General features: G+C 39.6%; 1 protein-coding gene across 1 annotated transcript; it reads right to left on the reverse strand.

The window, feature by feature from the left end:
• Nucleotides 1-6303: 6303 nt before the first annotated feature.
• Nucleotides 6304-11363, reverse strand: ACTC1 (actin alpha cardiac muscle 1). The gene is made up of 7 exons (XM_051792013.1): nt 11251-11363; nt 10472-10620; nt 9514-9838; nt 8695-8856; nt 8391-8582; nt 6986-7167; nt 6304-6632 (listed from the first exon to the last, which is right to left on the reverse strand). Exons 2-7 carry the CDS (start codon nt 10598-10600, stop codon nt 6489-6491), a joined length of 1134 nt encoding a protein of 377 aa, XP_051647973.1. The 5' UTR covers nt 10601-10620; nt 11251-11363; the 3' UTR covers nt 6304-6488.
• Between the last annotated feature and the right edge of the window lie 916 nt (nt 11364-12279).

Genomic DNA, 12279 nt, shown 5'->3' on the forward strand with positions numbered 1-12279 from the left:
GTAAAATTGCTTAAGTTCTGATCTCAAAATTCCAAAGTTCTGAGGTTTTCATCTGACCACAAAACTAAATCAGGAATTAACTTCTGTCTTAGGAACAGGGCCACAAAATATCCACAGTTTTGTCTTAGTCAAATACATCTGTGATGTTTCTGACCAGAAATACTCGCTCTTCCAACTTCAACTATGCCAATTCTCCAGGGGGAAGGGCTCTTTCTATGTGGTACACACATGGTTTCTGAAACTTCTTACCAAGTCAGGGATGCTCTTCCATTGCAAAATCAAAGAGAAGGCTTAGGGAAAATATTTGTATGTGTATATATGCATACATACATGTAAATATATTTCTGTGTATATATGTTATTACAGCAAACACTTTGGAGAATCCAGAAACAAATGCAAGAGAAAATATCACCAGCAATAGCATAATAACTCATTTTCCTACGTACAGTGAAGATATCAGTTCCACGTAAGTATCTTTCAAAGTCCATTCAGCTTAGCTGCCAAAATATAAGGGCAAAAGATCAAAAGCTACTGCATTACTGTGGTTTGTCTGGTTTCCATACAGAACTGAGCTGCACAAGACAGCTTGAATTCAATCAAAAATAAATCTGAAATTATTTCCACACCAGTACAACTAGTAAGGCCTGAGATCATTTTTGTAAACAAGTGCATCACATATTAAAGGTTCTGTTTTTTGCAATATCTTACACTACAAGTTAAAAGTATATCTGGGCATTTTGTAGTATCTCATGATAGATTGTGACATTTAGTAAATACCTACTATATATTCATCCCTACAAATACGTACAGTTTTTTAAATACAGATCAAAGAAACCATTAATGTTTGTAAGAATAAAACCACAGATTGTATTTTGCACAACTCATATTTGTACATATACAAAGAGGCTGTCTTCTATGAATCTAGTGTTTTAAATATGAATTACAGTGTCATAATGAACTTGAATTCACAACCAGTGCTGAATTAGTAACTCAATTGGTTAATGATATTAATCTCAATAATCAGTTACTCAAATTGTCAAACTGAAATGCTAGATAATGAAGTCAGAAGTTTAGAACAAGAAAGTGTTTCCCCTAATAGAATACTGAGGAAGAGATGTTTTCTTTTAATCTTTTACCCAAAATAAAGCCACAGACACGTAATGACCTTGATTTAACTAGTGGAAAACCATGGTTTCCTGTCGGTGGTGTTTCTTGAGAAGGAAGGAACACTCATTTTGCATTCTAAATTCAAGGTATAATTCTTGCTAAAGAAGTAAAGAGTAAAATGTTTTTTTCTTATTACTTGTTCAGAGGTTTGTCTTTAAAATCTGCTGAGATTTCTATTTCTGCAAGAATTCTTCTCCCTTCTAGCTAATCTGAAAATTAGAGCATTGTAAACTCACACATGAACACAGACATACACACAGCCCCAAAGTAGGTGATTTTCTTTCTTAATGTTAATGTTTCTTATTCTCTTTGGCTTTGTCTTTTGGTTTGTTTTTTTTAATATAAAATAGAGACAGGTTTTGAACGTAGAAGTCTGTGTCTAGAAAATAATTTACATATACAAATAAAAAAATAAATAAGAATTAATGTGAAATTTAGTGTCAAAACTCATCTGTTACATGAACATGAGGATATGGCTTGTATTTGCTAAATTTTTTTTCTTTCCTTGATAGTAGTTACTGTAAAATCCCCGTGTTTCTGGATGCTGTGGAAGATCTCCCCACATCTACTGGCCCAGCAATATGTGCCCCCCAGACAGCAGTTAACTACATTTTTCACCTGTTTGCTTCCTCATGTCAGCTGAGGCAGCCACAACCAGCTACAAATAGGTGGGAGAAGGGGATGAATGCATGGCAGGAGTTGCTGTGCCGCTGCATTTCCACTCTCCCATTTTCACTCACTCTCTAGAAGAGCAGAAGTTACAAGCCCTCTCTAACATCCAGGAGCTCCTCAATTTCCCTTTGGGCACTGCCTTTTTGCAAAAGCATGCCCAAAAGCCATGGTGTAGCTCATAAGGCTTTTAGGACCCTTTGCAAACAAAGCTCATGTAGTCCTCATTATCATTGACAATGATAATGTCGATTATAATGTTAATCTCCCTTTCTGGTGATGTAAACCAGAGAGTCTTAGAGACTCAGAACTAATCTTTAAGCTCTTCCTTACTGCCTTGCTACCTTCATCTTGTCTGGTACCTTCCCAGACTTATTATATCGTTTACATGCTATGTAAATCTATGTCAGTAAAGCTTTATGCTATTCCTCATCCACTTTTTTCTCTGTATGTACATACATCTCCTGATAAAAAAATGTTTAGAAAATACAATTCATCTTCTCTGTAAGACCGTACCTTGTATTTGGTAGACAACATATATTGTGGTTTGTAAATTCTTTCTTTATGATGAAACATAAAATTACCACCAGGTACATTAACTTGTGCTAATACCTGCTGTTTAATTTCATCAACATTACTCACACAGGACAGCTTAAGCATAAATAAATCCATTATTTAATTATATAGCAGCATAATTAAATTTTTCCAATTATTAACATTTCTGTATGGTGACTTTTTAAGTTTCAGCAATCATAGCCATCCTCAGGAGAAAAAGCAAAGGTAATTGGTAGTATATTAACCGCCTGAATTGCTTTTCTCTGAAGTGTAATGAGTGAGATTTACTAATTACTCAATTTTATAAGTTTTTGCTTTTTCTTGTGTCTTGATAATGACAGAGACTTCTGTTACAGGATGCTTCAGAGTTCAGCTGTTACTGGAAGCAAGCATCAATCTCTGCCTGAGCCTTACACACAATTTATCCAACCAGCAGGTTTTATCTATTTGTTTCCTATTGTAGTGTTAGTATTGTAGATTAATCTGACTGTCACAAACATTTAGAGTCATCTAATGTTATAAATATAAAACACTCTTATTCTACATTTAAAAAATTATCCCTCTACAGAATTCAATTATTCAAGCCAAAAACTTTTATATTAGTGTTTTGCCTCAGGGTGACTTTTTTAAAGCTTTACTTAAACAGCCTTTTAAGAGACAATTAGTGCAAAGTAGACAACTCTATCAAATTTATGACCCTCCTACCAATTTTTTAAAGGAAAAAGCATTAACAAGTGAATTCTGAAACATCTCCTTCTTTCCCTTAAAAAAAATCCTTCTTTTTAAGCAGAATCACAGTATTTTTGGATCCTTAGCACATATTTCATGTAGATATTACAATCACTGTGTTTTGATCATAATTCTCAATACTCCTCAAGTGCTAACATGCTTCTTAAACTACAAAGAATGTTTTCTGTAATATCTGAGGGTCAGGCAGCAGTGGTAATACCTCAATGCCCTTCAGTCAAAAGCAGGAGTACCAGGCAGTGTTGTTCTGGCTGCAAGAAGATTTTGTCTCAGCTCTTACTGATGTATGTCAATATTTCTTAATACTATTTAGCCCTTCTTATTGAATAAAGCTTCTTTATGTAGCTTAAAAATCACGTCAGACTGACTTCCACAGAATTTCTTCCACTCCATAGTATGTACAGAGTAATAAGGAGCTGCAAAGTCAAATAACAGAACACCCTTCCGTGTGGCAGACAGACCTTCTGCCATATATCCACACTGCTTTTCAAAATGTGTGTGTTGAATCTATAATCTGGCTAAACATTAAGTTTCCTTCTTCCATTGAAAGAGAATCTTATCAAAAGCAGCGAAGGTTAGCTGTGATACTTTAGTCTTCACATTTGTGTCAATGTCTTCACTACCTGAGGTGTTTCAGAGGTGAAGATTGCTGATCACAACTGGGTTTGGGTACAGATGGTTTTTAATATACCTTTCTCAAGGAAATACTGGAAATAGTTTTACTGCTTTTCATACAGATGTTCTGCAGTTATTTTCTGCATCCCATCCCATTCATTAAGGCTTGTTGCAAAATGTAAACAGAGGGTAAAATTTAACAGTGGCATCTCTCATCAGTGTTTTGAATCCTAGCTTAAGTGACTTAACACTCAAATTCCTCTCAATCAAATTAGATCTAGTTTTACTTCCATAAATAGTTATCATAACTCCCATCCCATTGAATTACTAGTTTTCACTGCACTGAGTAGGAATATGTAATTTTCAATGGTAAAATGTGGACTATTGCATTAGAAAGTAATACATCTGGAAAAATGCAGTAAGAAGAGAAAAAGCTTAAGGCATTGTTACTTTGTAGTCCTGTCCTATCTATATGCAAGCACACCACTATTTTGCACAATCCTTGCTGCTCGTATCCATTTTCATAAACTGCGAATTACAAACCCCAGAATGTCCGTGGAAGGAATTTTTTTCAATCAGTGGCTTCCTTCGATTCCCTCCTCATGCCCACATGCTCAATAGTGAATCTCTGATCAGAGCTGTGAATGTGGTGCCAGCTGTTGCCTGCCATTCCTGACCTATCAGTCAGTCAGTCAAGTCAGGCATTCACTGGGCCTGACTTAGCATGCCCTTTTGCATACTCGCTTAACATTTTAAGCTCCAATTAGTTGCAATTTATGTCCAGTATCACCCTATTAATACATGAGATAACCTTTCTGCCCAGATAAATCTTCCAAATTAGCAAGCAAGACCAAGTAAAAAAAGTGCAATGGTTCTGAACAACAATATGCAAAAGTCATTGGTAAACATCATTAAATGTGAACAACTAAATTTTTGTTATCCAAAAATCTGGAAAAGTTCCCACATTTTCAAGACATACAAAATTTCTCCATTTTATGTGAACTTCAGTGAAACTCCCTTCCATGGGAACCTTCTTGAGAACAGTGTAGGCTGTTGACCTGCCTTAACAGATTCACAAGTTAATGAATTTGTATTTTATTGTGAAATGGCCTATTTGCAGCAACAATTCAGTAATACTGTGTGCAGTGTGAGAATGAGTATTTCATATTCATGTTTAAATTTTCACACCATTATAATTTCATTTTTATGTTTGTCTAAAATACTTAAATGTATGTTTAGACTGTAAAATGTGTAAGTTTTATTTTTATTTGACAGCTCCATCCAACTTCTCTGCCTAAACAAACAAAATATATTAGAAATATTTGAGTATTTCAGTTGCAAGCGGATGGTAGGTAATTACAGTGGCACCACACCCCAGTAAATTGTCTTCTAACAATAAGTAAATTGGAGATAAACACTAAATACAACTTCCTGTATTAAAAGAGAAAAATGAGTTCTACTTAATCACAGACCACATCTAATGTCGATTTTTAATGCCTTTCAATAAAATATGAGGTAAGAGGAACAGAAAGTTTCCCTGCAAATGTATAAACTGCCTATTTTTTTTAAGTTAGCACTGGAATATAAAATCTTATCTTTTCAAACAGCTCCAATAACACTTGCCTAACTAACTACGTACACAGTTTGATAAATGTTTTAATTGGTTTCCGAAATAAAACTTAGGCAAACTCCAGTGCGTACATAGTTCAAACTATGACACAGACTAGTTACAATACTTCTATAAAATGTCCTAGATCATTCCGTAAAGGTACTACTTTTTAGAAAAATTGAAGAGCCCAGTCATAAAAAGCCACCATGAGGAACACAAAAGCCCATGGAAAGTATGCTGTTTATGATTTTAGTATCTAGGTCAAATAGTAAGAAAGGATAGCAAAGATTAAGGATTACAAATTGCCTAAAATATATGAATGATGATGTGAAAATAACTGTGATTATAACAATTTGCTGTAATTATGCAGCAAAAGTTTGATTCTTGTGTATTAGTAAAATAAAGACTTCTTTATCTCTGGCTTTGAAGATAGGGGAGAAAATGAGTAAGCTGTCAGTTTTAATTAATGTTTTGTCATAAACTGATAGCCCACAGACAACAATTTTATGACTCTTTAGGATTGAGCTAAATATTTATAAATCAGATCCTAAATGTATTAACATAATTCTTTATAGAAGCTTCGGCTTTTAATAAATTAACATTAAAATATATGGATTACAATAAATGCAAAAGAAAAATCTTTCTAAACTGACTGAGTGAATATGAGAGGTTTCTTTTCACTTGTTCCACTTTCTGGGTCTACCCTCAAGGCTAGTTTTTTATAAGCCTTGATATATAATGCTCCTTTTGTTTCAAGTTTCAAAATTAAAATGATAAAATATAAATTCTTACTAATAGAAAACCATAACCTAATATGCCTATATCAGTTAGGACATGGATGCAGTAAAAACATCCATAGGTCTAATGGGAGTTTCCAAATCCCAGGTGTTTAGTCTCTTTTTTGACCAAAAAAATAATTAAAATAAAACAAAAGACAATAATTTGTAGTTTGCAAGTCCCAGATCTCGTTTATTTATAAAGCAATAAATATTAGAAGCACGAATAAATTGCACGAGTGTGTAAACAAACTGTACAATGACTGAAGAGTTCAGGAAGGTTTGCCAGAAGACTCCAAGAAGCACAGTGTCGTCATCCTGAGTGGGAAGTAAATTGAGGGGAAAAGTGCTTAGAAGCACTTGCGGTGTACAATGGATGGACCAGCTTCATCATACTCCTGTTTACTGATCCACATTTGCTGGAAGGTGGACAGAGATGCTAGAATGGAGCCACCAATCCAGACAGAGTACTTGCGCTCAGGTGGGGCAATGATCTAGGATAAAGAAAAGCAACAAAATCCTCATTTCTGAACAATGCACCCAAATCACCAATGCTACAAACCATTAGATATTTTCTTAAGTAAGTAAAGAACTTTGCAACTATAACAGTATTGATCTTCAGCAGCTGTTACAATACATGTAATGTTCCTTAAGAAAATATATAACTGTTGAGTTTTTTTAACATCTGCTTGTAACCAACGTAATTATTCTGCTTAAATGGAATTTCTGCTCATTTGTCCATCAGCTGTTGATCTTACTTTTGAGTTGTTCTTATATCCCAATTTAATGATGTGGACATTTTCTCCATCTTTATCCACGTTTCAAAGTACAGAGTCAAATTCCTTACCTTGATCTTCATAGTGCTAGGAGCAAGAGCAGTGATTTCTTTCTGCATGCGATCAGCAATGCCAGGGTACATTGTTGTACCACCTGAGAGGACGTTGTTAGCATACAGGTCCTTACGAATATCGATATCACACTTCATGATACTGTTGTAGGTAGTTTCATGGATACCAGCGGATTCCATACCTTGAGAAAAAAATAATACAGCAGGTCAGTAAATTATACAAGAGGCCTTCATGAAAAGAAATCTCAGCATTTCTCTTCATCACTAATATAACTTCTGTGAATTTTTGTTGTAAAATTATTTACTGATTATTAAGTATTATAGAAAAATACAAGAAATAGAACTACAGAACCGACTTAGAAAATGAAAATTATTTGTTAGAAAAGGTAAGAATCATAATGCTTGTGTAAAGACAAGGTATGCAAAATATACAGTAGGAGAAGAAGTAGACACACGAGATAAAGTCATTTGGTATATGGCAATGGAAGGTTATATAGAAGAGAACATGAGTATCAGGTTATGTCAGTCTCACTAAAAAGCATTAGGTGCATATAGTAAAGAAAGCAATAAAGACAATGAGAACAGTTGAATTAGAACTAAAGAAGACAATAGTAATTTCATTTCTTTTTCAGTCAACTCAAAATACAGTCTATTCTGCTTAGAAATATTAAAGCAAGACATAACCATGACATGGAATAAGATAATAGCGCTTGACAGTAAGGAAAAAGAAACAAGAAGCAAGTGTTTGTAGGTTGCATTCCAACTTATTAATTCCAACAGGTGCTTCCTGAAAGGGCTGACATTGGATCCACAGTAAGATGTCAGCTGATGAACAACTGCATGTATTGCTCAGGACTTCAGAGTATAAACATTTGCTGTATCCGTCAGCTGCACGCACAAACAGCAAAGCTTATCATCTTGACCGTGGCAATTTTTAATTACAGTGCATATAAATAGACACACACCTTCATTCCGTTTTCTTCCCCTCTCTGGCACTTTATGGAGTCAGATACTGTTTTGAGTGTAAGCCTTACAAATACAGCACTGAAACGTACTCTTGTCATCAGTGACACGGAATCATAGAATGTCTTGAGTTGGAAAATACCCATAAAGATGATGGAATTCAACTCCCTAATGATGATATACTAATTGTATGTTTTATCAGTAAAAAATTGTGACCCTAAAACCTGATTTAAAACTTGCAACAAAAGCCCAGAACTCAGCCAATTACCAGATGAGCTCACATCAAGCACATCTTACAGGGACCAAAGAATCTAAATAATTATTTATTTGTGTTTAATTCTGTGCCAAATTTAGATAAGCAGGAAGAGGATTGGGGCACCTTCTAAATCTTCTGATTCATTCGTACCTCCTACAGAAAGGAGAATTTCCTGGGAACACTTACCAATAAAGGATGGCTGGAACAAGGTTTCAGGGCAGCGGAAACGTTCATTACCAATCGTGATCACTTGACCATCAGGTAATTCATAGCTCTTCTCCAGAGAGGAGGAAGAGGCAGCAGTGGCCATTTCATTCTCAAAGTCCAGTGCAACATAGCACAATTTCTCTTTGATATCACGAACAATCTCCCGTTCAGCTGCAGACATATGGGAATCAAATCAAGCTTTGGATAAACAAAATACTAGGGAAAGACAGTAGACCAAGAGAGAATGAGGATTTTCACAGCAGAGAAAAGCCGAAGGACTGACCTGTTGTCACAAAGGAGTAGCCACGCTCCGTGAGGATCTTCATGAGGTAGTCAGTCAGATCCCTGCCAGCCAGATCCAGACGCATGATAGCATGAGGCAAAGCATAACCTTCATAAATAGGTACATTGTGGGTGACGCCATCACCAGAATCAAGAACAATACCTGGGAGAGAAATTTCAGAGAGCAGCTGGAATCACCTAGCAAATGCTTAGAACCCTTAGGCACAGTATATAGCAACAAACACAACAAAATTGGGGATTTTTCAGGCAACATGAAGGAGCATCATTCTATTTTAGTCACAAAGATCTTTTTCATTTCTTCTGCCTTTGCTTGCCTGTATGTACCTGTTTGGTGTGAATTTTCCCACAAAACACTTGATCCGTACATATTTTAAGCTAATCCATATGAGCAGTCTTCCACTGCTACTACACTGAGCAGTAAGAATATTTGCAATAGTCACTGTCTTGATCCAATAATGGGCATCCTTTGACCCAGTTTAAACCCTTAACCTGGTGTAACACTTGTGTAACTGCAGTATCTCCACAGGGAGGTCTCCTCATTTGTGCCACAACAAGCAGTGGCAGAGTCAGTTCCAGGGTGCCTCTCCAAAAGCAATGCAGATAGGTCCACATTGTTCTTTCCACAGGTTATTTTGTACTGGCTTTTCTGCCACTGTTACCATCAATTACTATAAACTAAAAATACCTATTTTTCTGTAAAACTGAATGAGTTACAGTGTGTTTTCTTCCTTTTTGGAGTGGGAAGGAAGAAGAGTTCCTGAAAGGAAATATCTAAGTAGTGTTTATTTGTTTATTTTACCTGTTGTACGACCAGAGGCATACAGGGACAGGACAGCCTGGATTGCCACATACATAGCAGGTACGTTGAAGGTCTCAAACATTATCTGGGTCATCTTTTCACGATTAGCTTTAGGGTTCAAGGGGGCTTCTGTGAGCAAAGTAGGGTGTTCCTCAGGGGCCACACGGAGTTCATTGTAGAAAGTGTGGTGCCAGATCTTTTCCATGTCATCCCAGTTGGTGATGATGCCGTGTTCAATTGGATATTTCAAAGTAAGGATACCTCTTTTGCTCTGAGCTTCATCACCCACATAGGAATCTTTTTGACCCATACCGACCATAACACCCTAAGAGAAGAAAAAACGGAAAAGCATGATAGGAGGAAGAAAACATCACAGAGGTCAAACAATTACCTTGCAGAAAACTGACATGAAGTTGTGTCAGGGAAGGTTTAGGTTGGGTGATAGGAAAAGGTTTTTCACTCTGAGGGTGGCTGGGCACTGGAACAGGCTCCCCAGGGCAGTGGTCACAGTACCAAGCCTGACAGAATTCAAGAAGCATTTTGTAAAGAGGAAGATACAGAGGGAAATTCGGATCCTATTAAGGAAGATACTCTATATTACTATGGAGCCTTAGCTGTAATTTGTTCATGATAAAATATAAATTGCAAATGTTTTAATTAGAAAAAAAAAAAAAAAGAAAAAAAAGAAAAAAGGAAAAAGCATTATGAAGCTTATGAACTTTTTACCATGGAAATTATAGAAGAAAAAGGAGATATGGGACAGTCAAACACAGAAGTTAAGGGAAGTGCTGGAGAGACCTGGAAATGTGTTCCTAGTACTATCACAAAGGTGAGCAGATGAAAGGGCAGGGTAATTAGGACAGGACAGGAGAACTAGGGAGGGATGGGGCAAGTGGAGGCGACATCTGGAGAGAGGGGGAAGGGTCTGTCTTGCCCTGGTCCTGCCTCTGTATTTTACCTGGTGCCTCGGGCGGCCGACGATGGACGGGAAAACGGCCCTGGGGGCATCGTCTCCGGCAAAGCCCGCCTTGACCAGCCCCGAGCCATTGTCGCACACCAGTGCGGTGGTCTCCTCGTCGTCACACATCTTCGGAAGAAAGCACGGACCTGAAAAATAGCACAGTGGCTAGGTCAGACCCCGGCGCTGCCGCCAGGCTCCGACGAGCCCTCGGGCGGCTCCTCGGCGCCCTCCCGCCCGACATCCCGGAGGGCACCGCCGGCGGCGGCGGCACACGGATTGCTCCGGAGGGAGCGGGAAATTTGACTCGTCTAAGGAGGATGCTCGATGGCTCAGTCATGCTCGTGGGCAGAGCTCTAAACATGGTGAAACGACTGCTTTCTTCTCCGGGCTTTAAAAGCCGCCCCAGCTTGCAGGACATTCAATTAGGGCGTCATTAGCGGTACCCTCGGGCCGCACAAAGAAACGGGAGAAAAAGCGTTTTAAATCGAAAAGATCTATCCTGCCCAGAACACTTCGCCGCCGGCGAAGCGTCGCGCCCCGTCGGACCGCGGCGGCCGATGCCGCGCAGGGCGCGGCCGGGAACGGGGCAGGAGGTGCCCCCGGCAGAAACAACGTGGAGCCGCGAGGTGCACGGGCTGAGGCCCGGCTGCACCTGCACGACCGGCATCCGCCGCCCGACTGTGCCTCCCATCCATCCCTTCCCATATTTTCCATCCTGTCCCCTCCCGTCCCATCCAGTCTCTCCCTGCCCGCCCCGCTGCTGTCGCGCTACTCACCAGACCAGCACCGGCGGCGGGGGGGGCTGCGAAGGAGACCCGGGGTGCTGGGTCGGCGGAGACACCCCAATTTATACCCCCCCGAGGGTCAGCGTAGGCGAGGGCCGCCGCGGGACGGGGCAGCCACCTTCTCCTTATTTGGTCGGCTCCGCGCCATTGAGCGGCCGCGCAGCCATGAATGGAGCCCGGCCAGCCCCGGCCGCCCGACCCATGTAAGGCAGCGCGGGGCAGCGCGCCCCCGGCCCGCCGCATGGCCAAATAGGGAGCCCCGCGCAGCCCCCGGGGGTCAGCGCCTCCGGGACCGGAGGAGGGAGGTGCCTCCCGGGCCGCCCTCCCGGCCGCTGCCGCAGCCCGGCTCGGCCCCGGCCCCGTCCAGAGCCCCGCGGGATCTGCGCCAGCCGAGTACCGGCTCAGGTGCAGCCGGGAACGCGGAGCCTTGAACTCTTGATGCTCGGGCTTGGTGGAGGGTGCGAGGGAAGCCTCACGGGTGTTTTCTCCCCCGGCTTTTCATTTTTCCACCAAAAAAAAAGCCATTCGAGCTCCTATTTAATCAACGAGCCATGAGGTTACTTCAGTGCCAACAACTGAGGCTCCTCTTCTGCATGGAGGCAGCAGATGCTGCCTGTATTGCCTTAGGAAAGAGCAGTGCACACTCAATTTCTTTTAAACTTTGATGAGCACATGCAGCAAAAAATGTCCTTTTCTCCACTTTTGGCTGACATCTATAGCACAAAATGGAATCTGCTCTTTTATGTTAATATGCTCTTTTATATTAATATGCATATACTTAAACTCTCCATTTTTGCTCTTTTAATGCACACTGGATCAGTAACAGATAGTGATATGTATAGGGTGGAGGATGAGATATGGGAAGAGCTTGGACAAAAACCAGCTATGGTATTAATGTAATGTGACAGTTGTTTTCCTGCTCAGTTGTTGAAACATCCACATTGATAATTTGTTCCAGTGGTGGAACCTACAAAATCCATGTGTCTCCAGGACTTTTTTTGTTGTTGTTAAAAATAGAAT

Source organism: Manacus candei, unplaced genomic scaffold, assembly GCF_025592945.1.
Source record: "Manacus candei isolate 608988 ecotype Guabito, Panama unplaced genomic scaffold, ASM2559294v1 h1tg000033l, whole genome shotgun sequence".
NCBI classification, from domain to species: Eukaryota; Metazoa; Chordata; class Aves; order Passeriformes; family Pipridae; genus Manacus; species Manacus candei.

Bases quoted from the DNA above. Each gene is read 5' to 3' on its own strand.
- ACTC1 (XM_051792013.1), bottom strand. From the start codon at position 10,600: ATGTGTGACGACGAGGAGACCACCGCACTGGTGTGCGACAATGGCTCG. The intron at 9,839-10,471 runs GTAAAATACAGA...TTCTTCTCTTAG, and splicing joins TCGGCCGCCCGAGGCACCAG to GGTGTTATGGTCGGTATGGG. The intron at 8,857-9,513 runs GTAAAATAAACA...TTTCTCTCCCAG, and splicing joins TGCCTCTGGTCGTACAACAG to GTATTGTTCTTGATTCTGGT.